General features: G+C 39.0%; 1 protein-coding gene across 12 annotated transcripts in view; it reads left to right on the top strand.

Moving 5' to 3' along the window:
* The window catches only part of LOC128690850 (mucin-3B-like), a 245,985-nt gene that overhangs the window by 14,016 nt on the left and 209,673 nt on the right, over positions 1-22,296 (top strand). For all 12 annotated transcript variants that reach the window (XR_011392071.1, XR_011392075.1, XR_011392078.1 and 9 more), the window contains exons 4-9: positions 3,120-3,213; positions 3,926-4,061; positions 5,772-6,014; positions 6,322-6,503; positions 12,084-12,218; positions 13,227-13,338. Coding sequence is in view for 8 of the 12 variants with exons in the window: in XM_070085103.1 (XP_069941204.1) it covers positions 3,120-3,213; positions 3,926-4,061; positions 5,772-6,014; positions 6,322-6,503; positions 12,084-12,218; positions 13,227-13,338 (902 nt within the window). In the remaining 4 variants the exon portion in view is untranslated. The remainder of the gene's footprint in view (positions 1-3,119; positions 3,214-3,925; positions 4,062-5,771; positions 6,015-6,321; positions 6,504-12,083; positions 12,219-13,226; positions 13,339-22,296) is intronic.

Below are 22,296 nucleotides of genomic sequence, written 5' to 3' on the forward strand. Positions count from 1 at the left end.
CTCCTTGTTGCAACATTCATCACCCATGCTTCACACCCATACAAGAGTGTTGGTACAACCATACTCTCTTACATTCCCGTCTTTGCTTCCACGGACAAAATTCTTTGTCTCCACAGACTCCTAATTGCACCGCCCACTCTTTTCCCCTCATCAATTCTATGATTCACCTCATCTTTCATAGACCCATCCACTCCCAAATATCTAAATACATTCACCTCCTCCATACTCTCTCCCTCCAATCTGATATCCAATCTTTTGTCACCTAATCTTTTTGTTATCCTCATAACCTTACTCTTTCCTGTATTCACTTTTAATTTTCTTCTTTTACATACCCTACCAAATTCATCCACCAACCTCTGCAACTTCTCTTCAGAATCTCCCAAGAGCACAGTGTCATCAGCAAAGAGCAACTGTGACAACTCCCATTTTGTGTTTGATTCTTTATCTTTTAACTCCACACCTCTTGCCAAGACCCTCGCATTCACTTCTCTTACAACCCCATCTATAAATATGTTGAACAACCACGGTGACATCACACATCCTTGTTTAAGGCCTACTTTTACTGGGAAATGATCTCCCTCTCTCCTACATACTCTAACCTGAGCCTCACTATCCTCGTAAAAACTCTTCACTGTTTTCAGTAATCTACCTCCTATATCATACACCTGCAATATCTGCCACATTGCCCCCTATCCACCCTGTCATATGCCTTTTCCAAATCCATAAATGCCACAAAAACCTCTTTACCCTTTACACACCCCTACCTTTCCTAAATCCTCGTTCATCTGCTATCCTTCTCTCCATCTTACTCTTAATTCTTCCAATAATACCTCTACCATACACTTTACCAAGTATACTCAACAGACTTTTTTTCTTTTTTCTCTCTCTCGGCAAACCGGCCGTATCCCACCAAGGCAGGGTGGCCCAAAAAGAAAAACGAAAGTTTCTCTTTTTAAATTTAGTAATCTCATCAGACTTATTCCCCTATTATTTTTGCACTCTCTTTTATCCCCTTTGCCTTTATACAGAGGAACTATGCATGCTCTCTGCCAATCCCTAGGTACCTTACCCTCTTCCATACATTTATTAAATAATAGCACCAACCACTCCAAAACTATATCCCCACCTGCTTTCAACATTTCTATCTTTATCCCATCAATCCCAGCTGCCTTACCACCTTTCATTCTACCCACTGCCTCACGAACTTTTCCCAGACTCACAACTGGCTCTTCCTCACTCCTACAAGATGTTATTCCTCCTTGCCCTGTACACAAAATCACAGCTTCCCTATCTTCATCAACATTTAACAATTCCTCAAATTATTCCCTCCATCTTCCCGATACCTCTAACTCTCCATTTAATAACTCTCCTCCTATTTTTAACTCTCAAATCCATTTGTTCCCTAGGCTTCCTCAACTTATTAATCTCACTCCAAAACTTTTTCTTGTTTTCAACAAAATTTGTTGATAACATCTCACCCACTCTCATTTGCTCTCTTTTTACATTACTTCACAACTCTCTTAACCCCTCTTTTTCTCTCCATATACTCTTCCCTCCTTTACATTAATTCTTATGGGAATTATTATTTCGGTTTTCGGCCATTTCAGTTTTAGGCCAGCCTTCTGGAATGGATTACAGCCGATAACCGAGGGTCCACTGTATTACAGAAATAGATATGATTTTGATTGGTTTCATGATGAAAAGTACCTTGAAATTGAGCTAAAAGTAGTGAAACTGTTTGATTTTTGCTGATGTTTATGAGTAAACAAATGACATCACCATCCAGCACGTCTCCAACTGGCCGGTCTAAAATGTAATCACAAATGGGTTGACATTATTTATACAATTATTACAATAATACAATAATCTACATAACAGTAAATCTTCTATTTTTTTGTGTGAACAAAAATTCAAAATGGAAAGCAAGAGTAATATAAGAGGGGCCTGGGGACGTGACTAATGAACAGAGAAAATGTTATTTTAGTGCCAGGAATGTCTGCATTATTCTGGACCCTATCTTGAAATTTGTGTGAAATTGGCCAAATTAACATTTTCTGACTTGGGTGGTTGAAATAGGTAATTGGGCAGTTTCTTGTACTCAGTCGACAGAATAGAAGGAATGAGTTTGGTAGACTGGAACAATGGAATGGGCCAAAAATAGGGCGTAAAGTGGGTGAAATCGCCGATGTGTAAATATCATCATTGGGTTAAGTGTATTCTAGCCTAACCACTCTGTGATCCAACAAAATCACTAATCTGATACCCCGCAGGTCCTGATGATGCCGGATTAATGATGGTCAGCTTGTATATGAGTAAAGGTATATTTGTTGTGCTTTAGTAAATTTATTATTGAGATTACTTCTGAGGTAGATGGTGGTAGAGGAACTTGGATAATTATATATCTGTAAGAAGGTCTCTGTCTTGGGCTTGGGAGGTTGAGATTTTTTTTGTGAGGTTTGAGCCTATCATTAAGAAGAAATATAGTTTGTTTTCCATTTCATTAATAAGGATGGGATGGGAAGTTTATTAGGTTTATAGAATTTAATTTCTTTTGCTCTAGGTAGAGGTACTTTATTAGAACTCAGTATATAGTATGAGGGAGTGTTTTCCAGGTATTTTTTATATCTTTGTTTTGATTTCTTTGTTAACATTGTTGTTTCGATTTCTATATTTGGTTAATGTTGTTGAGTATAATTTTTGTTTTCTTTGGATATTAGTCCCATTCTATTTTTTCTTTGTTTACAAATCTGAGGATTCTGTTAGTTATGAGCTACTTAGTCTCCTGGTTATATTTTTGTTATTTAGGGGGGCAATGCTTATTGGAGAGGCTTCGACTTTTTTTTTTATAGAAATATTTGGATACATGACTTAAGGTTTGATTGTTATTCTCTTCATTATTTTAATTTAATTGCCCTTATGTTATAGATGTGTACATGTTATGTACTTAACCACACATGTTGTTTCTGCATTCAGAGGTATTAAGTACTCAATAGTGATTTACTGGCTCTTCATATATCATATGCCTTATATGTACATGTACAGTACTTTTAACATTTACTCAAGTTAGTCTATCATGAAAATGCTAGCAATGTCTTGCTGAAATGTGTGTTTAATTTCAGACCATTTTATGGATACCATTCAAAGGAGCACCAGTTTCTCAAAATATTCTTCTACAATCCTTCTCTTGTTAAAAAGGCAGCAGAACTTCTTCAAGTAAGTTTGGTACTTAAACTTGAGTTAAATATTCTAAAATATTTCTTTCTGTGCCTTTTTGGTACAGCGAAGCCTCTGTATCTCTGACGTTGGTACTGTGCAGGAGGAATCTCCTGAAAAAAATGGCTATTTTTCTAGTTGCAAAAGAATCATTGTTTGCACTCCACTCTGCTGTGGGTAATGGCAGCAGCATCCACAGCTCTCCTCTACTCTTGTAACTATGTTATCACCTTGTGCATAGATATAACAAATAAAGTTGTGGTAGCAAAGTAAGAGGTGGTGGGTAGGGTATTGGTATTAAGATTTGAGCATATAGCTACAAGTTCACATAACATGTGCCTTATTTTTTCCCCACAGTTCTGAAAAACCCATGGTTTAAGTGGTAGGATGGTAGATCACAACTATCCAGGGCCTTAGATGTAAGGATTGTACGTAACTTTTTGTAATGTCAGAATGTGGTTTTATACTGTGGAAAAAAATAGGTTCCAGTACTGAACTTCATAGTTATAAATGAAATTCAGGAATGCTGCTCATTTATTTGTTGTGGAGCCCTTGCATACTGTTTAGTTATTAGACTTAAATTTATTCTAGTTTCATATATTATGTGATGCACTAGTAAACAAACGAGCATTATTGAAGTTTTGAATTCAATAAATGTTTTGAAATAGTCTGAACATTATTATTTATATTAAAACAGAACAAATGATTTCAGAATGGGGCCATTCACAACAAAGTATACCAGCCACACGAGTCACACGTGCCATATGTGTTGCAGTTTCTCATGGACCATAATCTACATGGAATGAATATGATACACCTTTCAACATGCAAGTTTAGGCAGATAGAGGGTAAGTATAATTTAGATATTTTGTTGGGGTATTAGTTTCTTATTTCTCCCTTACAAGCAGAAAATCACTGTAGTTATTTGTTGTTAATTGCAGTATATTGGGTCTTTAATAAATTGTCAGTGTATATCCACTATCATAACCAATTTCTAGTTCCTGTCTGTCACATTGTGAACATCTGAATTCCTTGTGCGTTTTATTTCAGTAGCCTGAATTTTAGACTTGTGCCTCCTTGAAGTACTGAAATATATACCTATACTGTATATACAGGTACAGTATTTCACTTCCAAGAGATGAAAGTTGGTAGTACAGATTACAGCATCTTTCTTTCTTTCAACACACCAGCCGTATCCCACCGAGGCGGGGTGGCCCAAAAGGAAAAACAAAAGTTTCTCCTTTTACATTTAGTAATATATACAGGAGAAGAGGTTACTAGCCCCTTGCTCCCTGCATTTTAGTCGCCTCTTACAACACGCATGGCTTACGGAGGAAGAATTCTGTTCCACTTCCCCATGGAAATAAGAGGAAATAAACAAGAATAAGAACTAGAAAGAAAATAGAAGAAAACCCAGAGGGATGTGTATATATGTGCTTGTACATGTATGTATAGTGTGACCTAAGTGTAAGTAGAAGTAGCAAGACATACCTGAAATCTTGCATGTTCATGAGACAGAAAAAAGGACACCAGCAATCCTTCTTTCTTCTTTCAACACACCAGCCGTATCCCACCGAGGCGGGGTGGCCCAAAAGGAAAAACGAAAGTTTCTCCTTTTACATTTAGTAATATATACAGGAGAAGAGGTTACTAGCCCCTTGTTCCCAGCATTTTAGTCGCCTCTTACAACACGCATGGCTTACGGAGGAAGAATTCTGTTCCACTTCCCCATGGAGATAAGAGGAAATAAACAAGAATAAGAACTAGAAAGAAAATAGAAGAAAACCCAGAGGGGTGTGTATATATGTGCTTGTACATGTATGTGTAGTGTGACCTAAGTGTAAGTAGAAGTAGCAAGACGTACCTGAAATCTTGCATGTTCATGAGACAGAAAAAAGGACACCAGCAATCCTACCATCATGTAAAACAATTACAGGCTTTCGTTTTACACTCACTTGGCAGGACGGTAGTACCTCCCTGGGCAGTTGCTGTCTACCAACCTACTACCTATAGATTACAGCATCTCTCTTCCTTTATTATACTTTAAAACATGATATTGTACCAACTTTGTTTACTTTTCCCTTTGCTTAACTCTTAATTGGATTTCCAGAGTAAATGACATTCAGATGCCATGGATATCCTTATTAATGCCAATGTATTGCACATGCAGAGGCTTTATCAAGTCAGTTTGACTTCATGAAGCCCTTTTGTGTCCTAAATATTGTCAGTAATAAAGGTATACATTGCATCAAAGTATTACTTTGCCTTGTTAGTATTTACATACAATTCCAGCTCTAATTTGATTTCTGTCAAAAGCTTTCCACCACAGATTTTTTAGGTCCTCACATTAAATATTGTGATTGAAAAAACTATTAGTGTAGAATTGGAACAAATTTAAGCAAATCTGATGATCTTCAAATTCACAGTCTCAAGTTATTGAGAAAAACAGTTCAAAACTAATAAATGTCACTGGACTTTGTTTAAAATTTTTGCTTGCAAATTTCTGATACAAGATGGAGATTCATTTGTTTTTACTTCTTTCCTTGAACCTTGTGTAGGGATTGATGATACAGAGGGTGTCTTTATACGTTCCCATGCTGGTGTATCAGAAAGTTTGGAGTCAGCCCCTACTCAGAGTTGTGGGAATGTAAGCAGCTCCCTGCATCCAAGTACCAAAATATGGACGAAAGAGAGCGTGCCACAGAGCCTGTGGTTGCCTGAAACTGTTTCCAGAATGACTACTTGTGAACTTGAGGTGGATGGCCTTTCTTTAGATATCCTTAACAGATTGCAAATTGGAAGTAAGTGTTTATGGTATTTTTAAGTTTTTGTTTGTGGCTTGTCATTTGTGTTTGTATTATACTACACACACAAAGTGTCCAATATACCTATGAATTAAATCTAATAAAGAATGATTGATGAAAGAAGGTATGGAGGAAGGAGAAGGAAGAGGAGGTAGAGGAGGTATGTCATAGGTTTGAGGCAGCATTTGCTATTACAATTATTTCAGAAAACAGTATTTTGTGTAGGAGTCTAGGGATATCTTCCATGATTGCCACAAAGGAATAGAATCATACCTAATTTTTTCATCTGTTACTTTTCACTCAGCTGGAGTAGCTACAAATCCTGGGCTGTCATACATATGGGAAGATGAGATAGAAAGACGGCAGGCTCGAGGGGGCTCAAGAGAAGACCTCCAGCCACCTGACTCTCCTCCAAGAACTAACGTCACCACCTCAAACTCGGAGCTGTTCTACAGATCTGTTCTAAAGGAGAAATTAACTGCTCTTGTAAGTTTATGAAACTTGTATTTCAATGAATCAAACTGAGTATTGGGTATTTTTATAGTTAACTTTGTTTTGAAATTAGTAACTTGTGCTGTTTTTTCACACATGCAAAGAGGAAATGTTCACCATCATTTATGCAATGGTTGTCGTGCCAGAAGGGCATGGTGCATCACTGTTCAAATGGCCCTCCAAACAATAACATCTTCACTTCTTCAGAGTGCAGGCATTGTACTTCCTACCTCCAGGACTGAAATCCAGCTTACCATTTTCCCTGAATCCCTTCATAACTGCTACCTTTCTCCCACTTCCAATAGTACAACAAATCCCTAAAACCATGTGTCTTTACTCAGCCAGATATAAGACACTTATATACAGCTTTCAGATGCTCAAGTCCTTACCACTTAGAATCTTTAGTCTCCCTCCAACCCTTCCTAGTATGACCCCAATGCCTCCAATCCACCTAGAATTTATACACTTTCTTGTCCATCCTTTTCTGCCTTCTTTCTTTCTTTCAACACACCGGCCGTATCCCACCGAGGTGGGGTGGCTCAAAAGGAAAAACGAAAGTTTCTCCTTTTACGTTTAGTAATATATACAGGAGAAGGGGTTACTAGCCCCTTGCTCCCGTCCTTTTCTGCCTTATCCTCTCTAAATGCCCTGGCCACCTCGGTAACCTCTTTCTGGCCTCTGAGTAATACCGTTAACCACCACACCATTTTTAATTTTTATGCTCAATTCTTTGCATAATACATAAATTACTCTCAAATATGTCATCTCCACTGCCTCCAGTCTCCTTCCTGCTTCAGTGTTTAAAAGTTCATGTCCCCCACCCATATAAAATGGTTGTTACTACTATACTCTGGGATTCCTCATTTTTGCCTCCGTAGATAAATTTCAGCAGGCATGTGTGAGCATGTTAGATAGTGAATGGTGATGAATGGTTTTGGGGACCTGACGAGCTGTTGGAATGTGAATAGGGTAAAATTTTGCGAAGGGATTCAGGAAAATTGGTTAGCTAGACTTGAGTCTTGGAGGTGGGAAGTACAATGCCTGCACTTTAAAGGAGGGTTTTGGGATATTGGCTGTATGGAGTGACAGCTAAACTGTCGTATCTGAGTGCCTCTGCAAAGACAGTAATTGTGTGAATGATGATGGTGTTGAATGATGGTGAAAGTGTTGAATGATGGTGAAAGTGTTGAATGATGGTGAGAGTGTTTCTTTCTTTTTTGGGTCACTCTGCCTCAGTGGGAGACAACCGTCATGTTAAAAAAAAATATGGTTTAATTGTTTTTCTATTTTTTTATTACTATTTTGATCTAAGGCTATGTACAATGAATACTTATAAAATTACAAATGTTTCAAAGTGTAATACTCCTCAAAACATGGAAATAAGACACATTGTTTGACTTACTGGATTATCCTGGGTTAAATATACTTAGTGTGCTTTATGGCTAAATTCCACTGTTAGAATCATGAATTTGTAATAAATTTGTAATGAATTATGGTAACCTAAAGCAGTAGGTGTCTGTGGACTAGGAGATTTAATAGCATCTACATAAGGAGATAGTGGAAGACGAGTAAGCAGCGAAGGATTGGAATGCTGCGAAGAAAGGCGTTGTGTAGATGGTTTAGAAAAGTGAGGAATTCATCTTCCTGGTAGTTGCACACCCTGTTTGCTTGTAGAGAAACTGGTGATGGAACAACAGCTCTTAATTTCAATGTTTACTTATGCTGGTTAGGCTTACTAGTACATCAGACAGTTATAACCTTGTGTAGTTAACCATGATACAATGTGTGGCCGTATATTTTTTTTTTCAAATGTACGAATAGACTGTAGAAGACCCCAAAAAGTTGTGATAAGGTCAAAAATAATGGTAGGTAGCATATTTCTCAGAAACTAGAGAAAGTGTAGAATTATTCAGTGAGACTAGTTCCAGAGTTAACCCCCTTGACTGTCGCAACCCCAAATCCTGAGGTGGCTCCTGGTGTCGCAAAATTTCCGAAAAAAAAATTATTTTTTTATGAAATGATAGGGAATCTTTTTCCAATTGTAATGACACCAAAAGAATGAAATTTGATGGAAAACTGATGGAATTACGCTCTAGCAAAGTTAGCGACCTCAGTGATATTTAGGAATTGGCGATTTCACCCACTTCGAGCCCTATTTTCGGCTAGTTCCATTGTTCCAGTCGACCAAACTCATAGCTATTTCTTTAGAACTCCGTTTTTTCTATCGATTGAGTACAAGAAGCTGCCCATTTACTGATTTCAACTACCCAGTAATGTGGTCAGAAATTTGCAATTTGGCCAATTTCACGAAAATTGAAAAATATGACAATTTCAAAATAGGGTCCAGAATGAACAACACAGACAATCCTGGCTCTAAAATAACATTTTCTTTGTTCATCAGTCACGTCTCCAGGCCCCTCTGATATTACTCTTGCTTTCTATTTTGAATTTTTATTCAAACAAAAAATAGAAGATTTACTGTTATGCAGACTACTGCAATATTGTAATAATTGTATAAATAATATCAACCCATTCATGACTGCACATCATTTGTTTACTTTTGAACATCGGCAAAAATCAAACATTTCCCCTACTTTGAGCTCCATTTCAAGGTTCCTTTCGTAGTGAAACCAATCAAAATCACCTCTATGTCTATAATATGTTTTCCATTCTATCAAATGAGACCAAGAAAACGAGAATACAACCATAAGTCCTATACGAAAATAGACCACCAATTTGGCATTTTAATTAAAAAAAAACGGTTGGAGTTTTTTTTTTCTCATTATGCACTTTGTGCTGCAGGATTTTTTTAATATGGTGCACACTGACCACACAGCCCCATTCTCTCACATGTGGGCCTACCAGCTTTCTCCTGCTTGATTTGAAGTTTCTAGAATTTATGAGTACAGTGGTCCCTCGTTTTTCGTAGTTCTCGGGAATCATAGATTTCGGAAATCATAGGGATATTTTCGTATAAACATGGGCTTGCTAATCATAGGCTGACTCGCGAATAGTAGTTCGTCCGGGACGCGTACGCACGGTGTGAGCCGGGGCGGCCTCCCTACCCAGCCAGTCTGGCATTGTTTACCAGTGAGCGAAGGTCCCCTCACGTGCTCCTACGAAATATTTCATAATATTCCACTCATTTTAGTGCTTGCAAGTACTAAATAAGCTACCATGGAGAAAATTGTGGCCAGATTGTGTCGACGAGGGATTTTGAAGGGTTTGGGACTGACCCTGATAAGCCTATGTCTTGTTAAATCAATTGTGGCACTGGGGAGTTCCATGGGGTTGGATGTGAGTTTGGAGGATGTGGAAGAGTTGGTGGAAGACCACAACGAAGAGCTCACCACTGAGGAGCTGCAAGAGCTTCAGCAGGAACAGCAACAGATCGCAGCTCAGAATCTTGCTGCAGAGGAGGAGGAAGAGAGATGGAAGAAGGTGCCTTCTTCAGAAATTAAAAAGATTTTTGCTATGTGGGGTAAGATGGAAAACTTTATGGAGAAACATCACACTGACAAGGTTGCTGCAAGCCATGTTGGCAACATGTACAGTGACAAAGTCTTGGGCCATTTTAGGGAAGTGTTAAAGAGACGCCAGAAACAGAGCTCTATCCACAGTTATTTTGCGAGACAGGACTATAGTGACTCAAGGTGGTCCTAGTGGCTTTAAGAAACAGAGAAGAGAAGCAACCCCAGAAAAGCAATTGGTACCTGAGGTGTTGATGGAAGGGGATTCCCCTTCCAAACTGTAAACAATCCAATCTCTCTCCTCCTCCAGTCTCCCATACACTAAGAAGAATCTCCAATAAAGGTAAGTGTTATGCTGTTAATGTTTCATTCATCATTTCCCATTGTATTGTTTATGTACTGTATCTATATTTCATGTAAAAAAATTTTTTGTTTTAATACTTCTGGGTGTCAGGAACAGATTAATTGTATTTACATTATTTCTTATGGGGAAAATTGATTTGAAAATCGTAGATTTCGATAATAGTAGCAACTCCAGGAACGGATTAACTACGAAAAACGAGGGACCACTGTATATATACTACGTCACAAACGGTGGCTCGTAAAACGTATATATACAACCGAAACAGTCAAAGGGTTAAGGGGTATAAGCTATAAGGAAAGGCTAAAGAATGGAATCTAATCACTCTTGAGGACAGAAGCACCAGGAGAGCCTTGATAAAAACATGCAAAATTCTCAGAAGAATTTATAGGGCAGATAGGGACAGGCTATTTGCAATACAGGACACAGGCATTTGGGGGTACTGTTGGAAACTAAAGACACAGATGAGTGAGAGGGATCTCAAGAAGTATTTCTTCAGTCTCAGAGTGGAAGTGGAATGACCTCGATGAAGAACTGGAGGTAGACTCTATCCATAGTTTCAAGAATTGTTACAATAGGGCCCATGAGGCTAGGAGAGAGTGAATTTGATAAGTGGCAAGTTGAGAGGTAGGGTTAGAAGCTAAGATCTGACCCTTACAACCATATATAGGCAAGTATCAGGGCCATATGTCTGCTCAAGTATTTATAAATAACTAAGATAATCTCATGAATTCATTGTAATTAGAACATCATTCCTGTCTATTATTTTTATTTTTTTTTATTATCACACCGGCCGATTCCCACCAAGGCAGGGTGGCCCGAAAAAGAAAAACTTTCACCATCATTCACTCCATCACTGTCTTGCCAGAAGGGTGCTTTACACTACAGTTTTTAAACTGCAACATTAACACCCCTCCTTCAGAGTGCAGGCACTGTACTTCCCATCTCCAGGACTCAAGTCCGGCCTGCCGGTTTCCCTGAATCCCTTCATAAATGTTACCCTGCTCACACTCCAACAGCACGTCAAGTATTAAAAACCATTTGTCTCCATTCACTCCTATCAAACACGCTCACGCATGCCTGCTGGAAGTCCAAGCCCCTCGCACACAAAACCTCCTTTACCCCCTCCCTCCAACCCTTCCTAGGCCGACCCCTACCCCGCCTTCCTTCCACTACAGACTGATACACTCTTGAAGTCATTCTGTTTCGCTCCATTCTCTCTACATGTCCGAACCACCTCAACAACCCTTCCTCAGCCCTCTGGACAACAGTTTTGGTAATCCCGCACCTCCTCCTAACTTCCAAACTACGAATTCTCTGCATTATATTCACACCACACATTGCCCTCAGACATGACATCTCCACTGCCTCCAGCCTTCTCCTCGCTGCAACATTCATCACCCACGCTTCACACCCATATAAGAGCGTTGGTAAAACTATACTCTCATACATTCCCCTCTTTGCCTCCAAGGACAAAGTTCTTTGTTTCCACAGACTCCTAAGTGCACCACTCACTCTTTTTCCCTCATCAATTCTATGATTCACCTCATCTTTCATAGACCCATCCGCTGACACGTCCACTCCCAAATATCTGAATACGTTCACCTCCTCCATACTCTCTCCCTCCAATCTGATATTCAATCTATTATTGTACAAGTATTTTTTTTATGCAATGAGTTTTTCTTCATTGATACTGAATGCAAATGTGCTGGGGTTTAATTGCATGTGAACTTGATCTTAAAGGAAAAGAAGGCTCATGAGTGCAGCGAAGAACTACCAAGCAGCCAGTACAGGATATCAGTCACTCCCGATGATTCCACATTGTGCTCGGCTACAACAGTAAATGCTATTACTAAGGCAGATGTTTCCTCATATGGGGTTAGTCATTACTTACCTTTTTCATTATAGTATTAGTGATTTAAAAATTAGCATTTTTCAGCAAATATAAGAAGAAATATGGTTTATAATAAGCATTTTTAGGTATGTATTTTTTACAAGATTGTTAAATTTAAAGTTAGTTACAGTATTTTTAATGTAAAGCTAAGTCTTGGGAAGAATGACTCATTGTTATCTTTGAGTTTATTGTCTAGTCTTCATCCCCTCTTCGTTTTTTTACTGTTATACTGTGTGGAGCACTGTGATTCAATCCTGTATGAGGATTATTCCACTTTGTCAACATGAGGCTGAATATTACTCAGAATAAATATTTTTAAGTAATATGAATGTTTAAATAAACTGAATTGAATCACCTGTAATGAATTTGAATGTGTTAGAATCCTATTTATTTGAAATATATTAAAATAAATCATAGATATTTTTGTGATGTATTCTCAATTTCTTCGTATTTATTCATTGGGTGATATGTCTCGGTTCCTCTTTTATAAATAATAATAATATCAAATTAAGTTCTCTTTTATTAACAATTGTAAGATTTAATATTTTTTACTAAATGCTAATTTTCCTATTCTGTTTGATTTATTGGTCCCTCTACTTTTTTGACTTCCTTTTATTTGTCAGTACAGTAGTGTACTTTCCTTAGGATGTCAGAGACAGACAAATTATGTCTTTAAACTGCATTTCACTCATTGTGAACTTCTTCATGTTAAACATTTTATAACATGAAGAAGCTTGGTCTGTGTGTCTTCAGTTTACTAATTGTTGGTTTACTCTCTCTCTCTCCTGTACTTTCCTTACTAATGCATGCTAAAGTACATACCTAGTTGCATCTGTAAGGGTTGAGCTCATATTGACTGGCTCCTCCAGGGCCTAATCATTTCTGAACCTGTGTATTGTGTTTGAAGTTGCACTCCTCTTGTATTGCTGCATAATCTGAAGTGCTGGAAAGTTTGCAGATGGGTAATACCAATTGTATTAATCTACTTTCAGAATGAAGGAGCTGGTATACCACGACAGGAAACAACAGATGAAACTTTAGAAGAATCTTGTGTGGATGAAGAGCTCATATTAAGTCTGACACAACAAGCACCTTCTCAGTGGAGTAAGTCAATAGGAGGATTTTATAACTCAAATATTCTTAATTTTCTGGAAAGGAAGGCAAATTACTAATGTAGTGGAAACTACTTAGCTACCTGTTGTAGAAAGGGCTAATAATGCTATATATTACTAGCTAAGGAGGGGTTCAAGTGATTTGGACATTTAGAGAGGATAGAGCAAAATAGGATGACTAGGAGAGTGTGTAAGTTTGGAGTGGAGTGAAGGAGGGATAGAGGTCATCCCAGGAAAGGTTGGAGGGAAGAGGGAGTCATACTAGGAAAGGTTGGTGGGAAGGGTGTCATCCCAGGAAAGGTTGAAAGGAGGGACTAAGGGAGTTTTGAGGAGGGTGTGAGTGCATTAAATAATAGTGAGTTGAGGCAAGTGGTTTTTATGATGTGCGAGCATGGTAACGTTTATGAAATGATTCAGGGAAACTGGTTAGATATGGGAAGTACAGTGTGAAGGCTTACTCAGCCCTCTTCTTTGCTAATAACTTCAGACAGTATTACCCAGGCTGGCTCCTCCTCAGGAAAATTAATGAATAGAAAAAGAAATAACAGACAAACATAAACACTTTATTATATAGAAAATATAAAATATAAAACACTTAAATATGAAATATTAATCCTACATTAAAGAAAATGAAAAATGAAAAATATAAATGATAACTGAATTCAACGCTAATATATATAGGGGTGTCTGGTGTTGGTGACACTGTGTTGTTGAAATCGTAGCCGTTGCTGATGATGGGGGGGGGGGGGGGTTGCAGGTGTTGGTTACGACCCACTGGCTAGTTCTTCACAGTATAGCCTTGAGTATTATATCCCGATGACAGGAAAGCAGGTTCTTTACCGCTGCAATGATGAGGGGTTACGTCCTGCAATTTCATACAGGTGCACAGGTAATTAAATCCAAAAAGGGGAAGTCTCAGGACGTTAGTCCATCTCCACCAGTTCTTCTCGTTGATCGACAGGTGACCCTCTCTGTCATCCAAGCTGAAAAGATAGACAGGTTACCCACTGCTTAAATAATCACTCTCCATGATAAGTACAATACCTAAAAGATGTGGTGATTATTACAACAGTCAACATAGAGCAAGGCTGAAAAGACTTAAGTGTATTATTGGTCAAAAGTGAAGCTTTCAATCCATAAATCCACTAGAATACAAGGCAGGCATGTACTTACAGTAGTGCTGGGAGCTGTGAGTCTAGTGATTACTGTTTGGACCAGAGCCCCACACGTCACCTTTTGGGGGGGGAAGGAGGGGAAGGGATAGTGGGAGCTAGACTGACCCTACTTTAACAAGCAGCAAGCAGTCAAACTATCACTTTCGGGGTGGGGGAAAAAGGTGGGAATAGCGGGAGCTTGACTTACCCTACCTTAACAAGTAGCCGGCAATGAAACTATTGTTACTATATACTCCCTCGCTACTCCTATCTATTGAACTTTTCCCTCACACTCCCCCTTACCAAGACTTATAGTCAAGGAGTATAAGAAGAATAGGCGAGGAAAAAGTTCTAACATGTGGAAGTCACGTAAGGCAACAAATCTTCTACTGACTGTCACGACTTAACCAGTCAGAGAAATAATTGGATGAACCATTGATATACACAATATGGAACTTAAAAGCCTGGAGTGCCAATGTCCACCTCAAGAGGCGACTGTTGGTTCCCTTAAAAGTTTCTAGGTATATCAAAGGTTTGTGGTCTGTTTCTAAAATGAATTCTTTTCCCAGCAAATAAAATTTAAGTTTGGAGATACCCCACACAAGGGCTAAACATTCCTTTTCTATTGTGGAGTATCTTGTTTCTGCAGGAAGGAGTTTCTGGCTTAGGAAGCATACAGGGAAGGGAGTACCATCATGGTATTGTAGTAACACCGCACCTAAGCCAGTATTGGAGGCATCAGTTCTTAAACAAAATGTTTTATTAATATCTGGAATCTTAAGTAGTATAGGGTCTTTCGAGAAGATATTTTTAATCTCGTTAAACTTTTCCCGAGCTACGTCGGAAAGTTCAAGAGGTTCCTTCACAGACTTTTTAAGGAAGTCGGATAAGATGCCTGTAAGATCAGTAAGGTTCGGGATAAACCGTGCATAAAAATTTACAGAACCAAGAAAGCTACGCATGAGCTTCTTGGTTTTGGGGAATTTAAATTCTAATAAAGCTTTGATCTTACTGGGGAGAGGCTGCAGAGAATTATTAGAAAGTATCAGTCCAAGATATCTAATCTTGTTATACCCAAGGAAGCATTTCTTCGGCTTGGCAGTGAGGCCATGTGAGCGTAACCTACGCAAAACTGATGTTAATGTTTGGATATGTTCGCCCCACGTGGATGTCATTACGTAAATGTTATCAAAATAAACTGAAACATTTGGCATATTACCCAAGACCTTTCTCATCAGTCTCACGTAGGTAGCACAGGCAGTTACCAAACCGAAGGGCATAGTTCTATATTGCATCAGTCCTTGGTGTGTAGGAAAAGCGGTGTACTGCTTAGAAGAAGGATCTAACATTACTTGATGATATGCCTGTGCAATATCAATCTCTGAAAAGAAGGAAGAGTCATAAAATTTGTGTAGATCGCTATCTATTAAGGGCATAGGCTCAGCATCCCACCGAGTTATAGCATTAAGGCCTCTGAAGTCAATAGCAAGTCTATATGAATTATCCTCCTTCTTAACCATGACTACTGGTGAACAATATGAAGATACTGAAGGTTCAATGATCTTTAGTTTTAATAATTTGTCTACCTCTCGGTCAAATGCATCCCTAAGGTGAACTGGAACTGGGTATAATTTTCGTTTGATAGGATTGTCCGTCACTAAGTCAGTCTTATGGACTACCGTGGAGGTAACACCTGGAATATCAGTAAAGACGTCTGAAAAGTTACTCACACATTGAAGTAGTTCATGTCTCTTATGGTCATCCAAAGATTCATTAATATTAATGTTGGTTGCGCCCGAGTGGTCAAGAGTCACCAAGTCATGTAATTCTTCATCATAGTCTAAGTTAGAGGTGTTAATTACGCACACTTTACATTCTTCAGTTGTCTTATCAAGTTCGTGTGGAAAAACTAAGTCAAAGTTATTAAGGCAGTTAACCGAATTTCTTCGGTAATATTTCTTAAGGATGTTGATATGATAAAGCTTAGGTTTCCCCTTGACTTCTATGAGGTAATCAACTTTCCCACAAATTTTTAATACTTTATATGGACCTTTCCATGCTACTAATAATTTATTTGACTTGATCGGCAAAAGTACAAGAACTTCATCCCCTACTTTAAAACTTCTCCTCTGACTTTTGAAATCAAAATATGTTTTGTACTGGTCCATTGACAAACTTAAGTTTTTCGAAACTATGTCAGAGGTCTCCTCAAGTTTAGATTTAAGGTCAAGGAGAAACTGGTAAGAAGACTGAACCTCAGCATTTACCTCCTCATTAGTCCATAAGTCATGAAGGATGGACAATGGGCCTCTGGCCTGTCTACCATAGAGAAGTTCAAAAGGTGAAAACCCCAAAGAGTCACTGGGAACTTCCCTCATGGCAAACAAAGCACAGGGTAGGTAACGATGCCACTCCTTAGGTTTAAGGGAGCAAAGTTTCCTTAAAATGGACTTGAGAATCGAATGCTGGCGCTCAATCCTCCCATTACAGCTGGGATGATAGGGTGTGGTGAAGAGAGGCTTCACTCCCAGAAGTTGGTATAGATGTTGCATTAAGTCAGATGTGAATTGTGTCCCACGGTCAGACAAAATTTCTCTAGGGATGCCCACTCTGGAGAAGATGGACAAAAGGGCTTCAGCCACCTCTGTAGTGGTTATGGTCTTTAAGGGTATGGCTTCAGGGAAACTCGAAGCATAATCAACTAATGTTAATATATATCTATGTCCCCCAGATGAAAGTGGAGATAAAGGACCAACGATGTCAATAGCTACTCTTTCAAACGGTACCGTAAAGATAGGCATTTTGACCATAGGTACTCGCCTGGTACCTCGGGAGGATGACAGTTGGCAAACTTTACACGATCTACAATAGGTAGTGACATCTGAGGACATTTTTGGCCAAAAATAGGTTTCCCTAATTTTATTTAAGGTTTTACGATGCGAGAAATGTCCGGCCACTGGCAGGTCATGAGCCATTTTAAGAACAGTCTCTCTGCATTGACTTGGAACAACTAAGATGGAATAGTCTATCTCATCTGAATTTAATTTGAATACTGACTTGTACAAGATACCTTTTATATATTCAAATTTATATGAAAAGTTTTTCCTTTGGATCACTTGATTTTGTTTAGCGGCATTATGGCAATTCTGAAGAGAAGGGCAATTACGTTGTAACTTGACAAAGGAGTCCTTCGATATATCTAAAGGCTTAAAGTCAGGGAAAATCAAAGGATGGACAGTAGGAGAAGCCTGGGCTTTGGTCTGAGCCCTAGTCAAGACATTTATGGTATCGGAGGTGATATCTTTACTTTCATCTAACAAGTGAACCGGTGATCCTACTACCTCGCTTTCGAGAGTAGCATCAATGGTTTTTAATCCCACATGAATCTCGCGAGACATTGTCTCATCTGAACTTTCAAGGGGCTTCTCTGACTCTACAGGAAGAGGATCTGAAAAGTTTATGTCCACCTTTGGCGATTAAAGGTCAACCTCAGAAGGAAGAATGGCACCTTTTACATTACCTATTAGTACGGAGCAAGAAGTGATGGGAGCTAGTACGGCTTCAGACCAACCTGTGAACCATTTAGACCTAATGTAACAACGGATGGTAGGAAAAGTGTCCGTACGGCCCAAGTAGTCTGAAAGTATAGCAGAGGAATGAGTTTCTTTAAGGTTAGGGAACAGCTTATCAGAAATGACTATACAAGTGCATCCAGTGTCTCGTAAAATGGTAGATACATTAAGTCCATTAACTGTTCCTGAACAGAAGGGTGCTTGGTCATTACAGTCTTTAAAACATCTTCCAACTTTTTGGACCTTCTTAGAAGGACAATCTGGACGTTTATGTCCCTTAACACCACACAAATGACAAACAGGAATAAAAGAAGTCATTTTACTTTCCATTAGAGGCTTTGATTTCTTAAGGTCTGATGAACCCTTGCCCTTAGGGTTCGATCCCTTTAGGTCTTTATAGGAATTGTGAGCCTCAGCATACAGGTCAGCAGCCTCAGCAACTTCCTCAGCTTTAATCAAGTTACGTTCTCTGATGAAAGTTCGTATCTGATGGGGAAGAGCTGTCAGGAACTGGTCAGCAACCATGAAGTCTCTAAGAGATTCATAACTGTGATCAGTTCCTGAACTCTCTATCCAAAAGTCGAACAAACGAAAGAGTGTTACCTGTAACTGCTGAAAGTTCTGGCCAGGCTGTAAGGTGGCATACCTGAAATCTTTCCTGTAAGAATTAGTGGTTTTTTGATATGCTTTAAGGATTGCCTTCTTCAGTAGGTTATAATTACATATGATATCGTGCGACAAAGTTGCATAGATATTCAAAGCTGTACCAGAAAATAACATTCCTAACCTGGTAGCCCAGGTGTCAGCAGGCCATTCACAGAGGGTAGCGGTATTTTCAAACTGATAATGCATGAAGTTATGTCTTCCCTCTCTGTGAAGGGAGGTAAATTAGGTGTTGGAATATGTGCACTGACTGCACGTTGTTCCATTACTCCTTCCTCTAATTGTTGTTGTGTAAGAGTTAACTTTTTATTCTTTAATTCAAGGCGAGATTTTTCGAGCTCGCAATCCTTTTCTCTCTCTATTAACTCAAGTTCTCTAGCTTTTTCCTCACGTTCTCTAGCTTTTTCCTAAACTTCTCTATCCTTTGCTCTTTCCTCAGGTTCTCTTATTTTAGCCTGTTCCTCAAGTATTTTAGCCTGTTCCTCACGTTCTCTAGCTCTTTCTTCATGATCAAGTCTATCACGCTCCTTTTTGTCTTCTCTTTCTCTTTCTGTCTTTCTTGGACTTCTCTCTCAATTCTCTCTCTCTCCTTTTTCTCTTCTCTTTCGATTCTCTCTCTCTCCTTTTCTTTTTCTCTTTCCCTTTCTGTCTCTCTTCTCTCTCAATTCTCTCTCTTTCAAGTCTTTCCTGGATCTTAGCACTAATGTAAGATTCTAAATTTTTCCGTTATTCCTAACTTCCAGCGTTCATCCAAAACTGGTATTCCTCCATGCTTGCAAGAATAACTTAAACTATCAGGGGAAATGAAATGAGTATTAAAGAAGACGGAGGGTTCAATTCCTGCTCCGTTCAAACTGTAAATAAACCAGAGGGCTCGATCCCTGCTTCAGTTAAACAATATGTATTAATTAAAACGAAGGGTTCTATGCCGGCTTCGAGCAAACAGTAAGTAGAATGGGGTCCCTTGACCATCCAGTCTTCTCACCAACAAATCAAGAGTGTCCAACGACAGTTCCCTTGATAAAATAAAGAGCTCAATGAAACAAATTGTCACTGGAAAATCTCGGGTCCCTAGAGTCTAATCCTCCAAAGTGTTTCAAGCTCACAAGAAAGGTGGCAGAATTAACTATTATATCCTGCCTGACTTGACTTACAATAAATTGAGACTATAACAATCACCAATGAAAAGCAGGGGTGTCACTAGCACGTTAAGAGACCATACAATAAGTGTCAGGGGCCCGAGACTGTTCAACTGCCTCCCAGCACACATAAGGGGGATTACCAACAGACCCCTGGCAGTCTTCAAGCAGGCACTGGACAAGCACCTAAAGTCAGTTCCTGATCAGCCGGGCTGTGGCTCGTACGTTGGTTTGCGTGCAGCCAGCAGCAACAGCCTGGTTGATCAGGTGCTGATCCACCAGGAGGCCTGGTCACAGACCGGGCCGCGGGGGCGTTGACCCCCGAAACTCTCTCCAGGTAAACTCCAGGTAAATCTTTTAAATACCTGTACCGTAGTCCTACCATAGAGAATAATTACTCATGGCTGGTGGTAACCGTCTGTGGTATGCAGCGTTGAAGTTCCAATGGTAGATTCGAGATGGAATTGAATCTTGATTCTGTCGAGTTGTATCCTGGCAAGGTCGCCACTTGTGAAGGCTTACTCAGCCCTGTAATAACTTCAGACAGTATTACCAAGGCTGGCTCCTCCTCAGGAAAATTAATGAATAGAAAAAGAAATAATAACAGACAAACATAAACACTTTATTATATAGAAAATATAAAATATAAAACACTTAAATATGAAATATTAATCCTACATTAAAGAAAATGAAAAATGAAAAATATAAATGATCACTGAATTCAACGCTAATATATATAGGGGTGTCTGGTGTTGGTGACACTGTGTTGTTGAAATCGTAGCCGTTGCTGATGATGGGGGGGGGGGGGGTCGCAGGTGTTGGTTACGACCCACTGGCTAGTTCTTCACAGTATAGCCTTGAGTATTATATCCCGATGACAGGAAAGCAGGTTCTTTACCGCTGCAATGATGAGGGGTTACGTCCTGCAATTTCATACAGGTACACAGGTAATTAAATCCAAAAAGGGGAAGTCTCAGGACGTTAGTCCATCTCCACCAGTTCTTCTCGTTGATTGACAGGTGACCCTCTCTGTCATCCAAGCTGAAAAGATAGACAGGTTACCCACTGCTTAAATAATCACTCTCCATGATAAGTACAATATTTAAAAGATGTGATTATTACAACAGTCAACCTAGAGCAAGACTGAAAGGACTAAGTTTATTATTGGTCAAAAGTGAAGCTTTCAACCAATAAATCCACTAGAATACAAGGCAGGCATGTACTTACAGTAGTGCTGGGAGCTGTGAGTCTAGTGATTACTGTTTGGACCGGAGCCCCACATGTCACCTTTCGGGGCGGGGGTAGGAGGAGGGGAAGGGATAGCGGGAGCTAGACTGACCCTACCTTAACAAGCAGCCGGCAGTCAAACTATCACTTTCGGGGTGGGGGAAAAAGGCGGGAATAGCGGGAGCTTGACTTACCCTACCTTAACAAGTAGCCGGCAATGAAACTATCGTTACTATATACTCCCTCGCTACTCCTATCTATTGAACTTTTCCCTCACACTGCCCTCATACATCTAGGAAATTTTCAGTAAAATCAACAGTAACTTTTATACTTGAAGTGAACAGTCTCTTAATTCATCTATATTGATCAATTCTAATGTTAAACATCATAGGAAATGACGTTTGATTGAGATTCTTGTGTGAAAATCAACATACAGTAGGGCTCCGCTTCACAGCATTTTGCCTTATGGTGTTCCGCTAATATGGCGATTTCAAATTATGACCAAAATTTGCTATACGGCAAGCGGTCTTTCAAATACGGCGCTCCCCACCCAGTTTGTTTACATTCTCCGTGAGCACATCTATTATGTCTGGAAACTTTCCAAAATTTCAAGCGTTTTAAAGTTATTGCGTATTTTATGTGTACTCTGATAATTATGCTTATGTGTACCTGTACCTAAACATACACACTGTGCTGGCATGCAGATACACATTAAAATCACAAAGTCTCTCTCTACTCATGATGCCATAGTAATACTACGTAATAATAATCTCCCTTGGGCACATTAAATGTCTTATTTTACGTTAATATAGACATTTTCATTAATCCATCTATGATATTTTCTTCAAAATTATATAAGAAATACATTACATAGCATATAAACATTATACATACACCCACAGAAGAAAAATTGACATAAATGAGATTTGTTTACAAAGCGGCTTTGTAGGAGTGTTGGAAGAATTACGTTTTCTCTAGTCAAACACTGCCTCGGTGGGAGACGGCCGACTTGTTGAAAAAAAAAAAAAAAAAAATTCCTTTCATATGCTTTCACTCTATATATAGCAATTCACAACCCTTGTGGGTTTAGTGCTTCTTTTTATGATTATAATAATAACTTATAATAATTTGTAATAATAATTTGTAGTAGGTTGGTAGATAGGAACCACCCAGTGAGGTACTACCATCCTGCCAG

The sequence above is a fragment of the Cherax quadricarinatus genome, chromosome 1, assembly GCF_038502225.1.
Source record: "Cherax quadricarinatus isolate ZL_2023a chromosome 1, ASM3850222v1, whole genome shotgun sequence".
Taxonomy (NCBI): Eukaryota; Metazoa; Arthropoda; class Malacostraca; order Decapoda; family Parastacidae; genus Cherax; species Cherax quadricarinatus.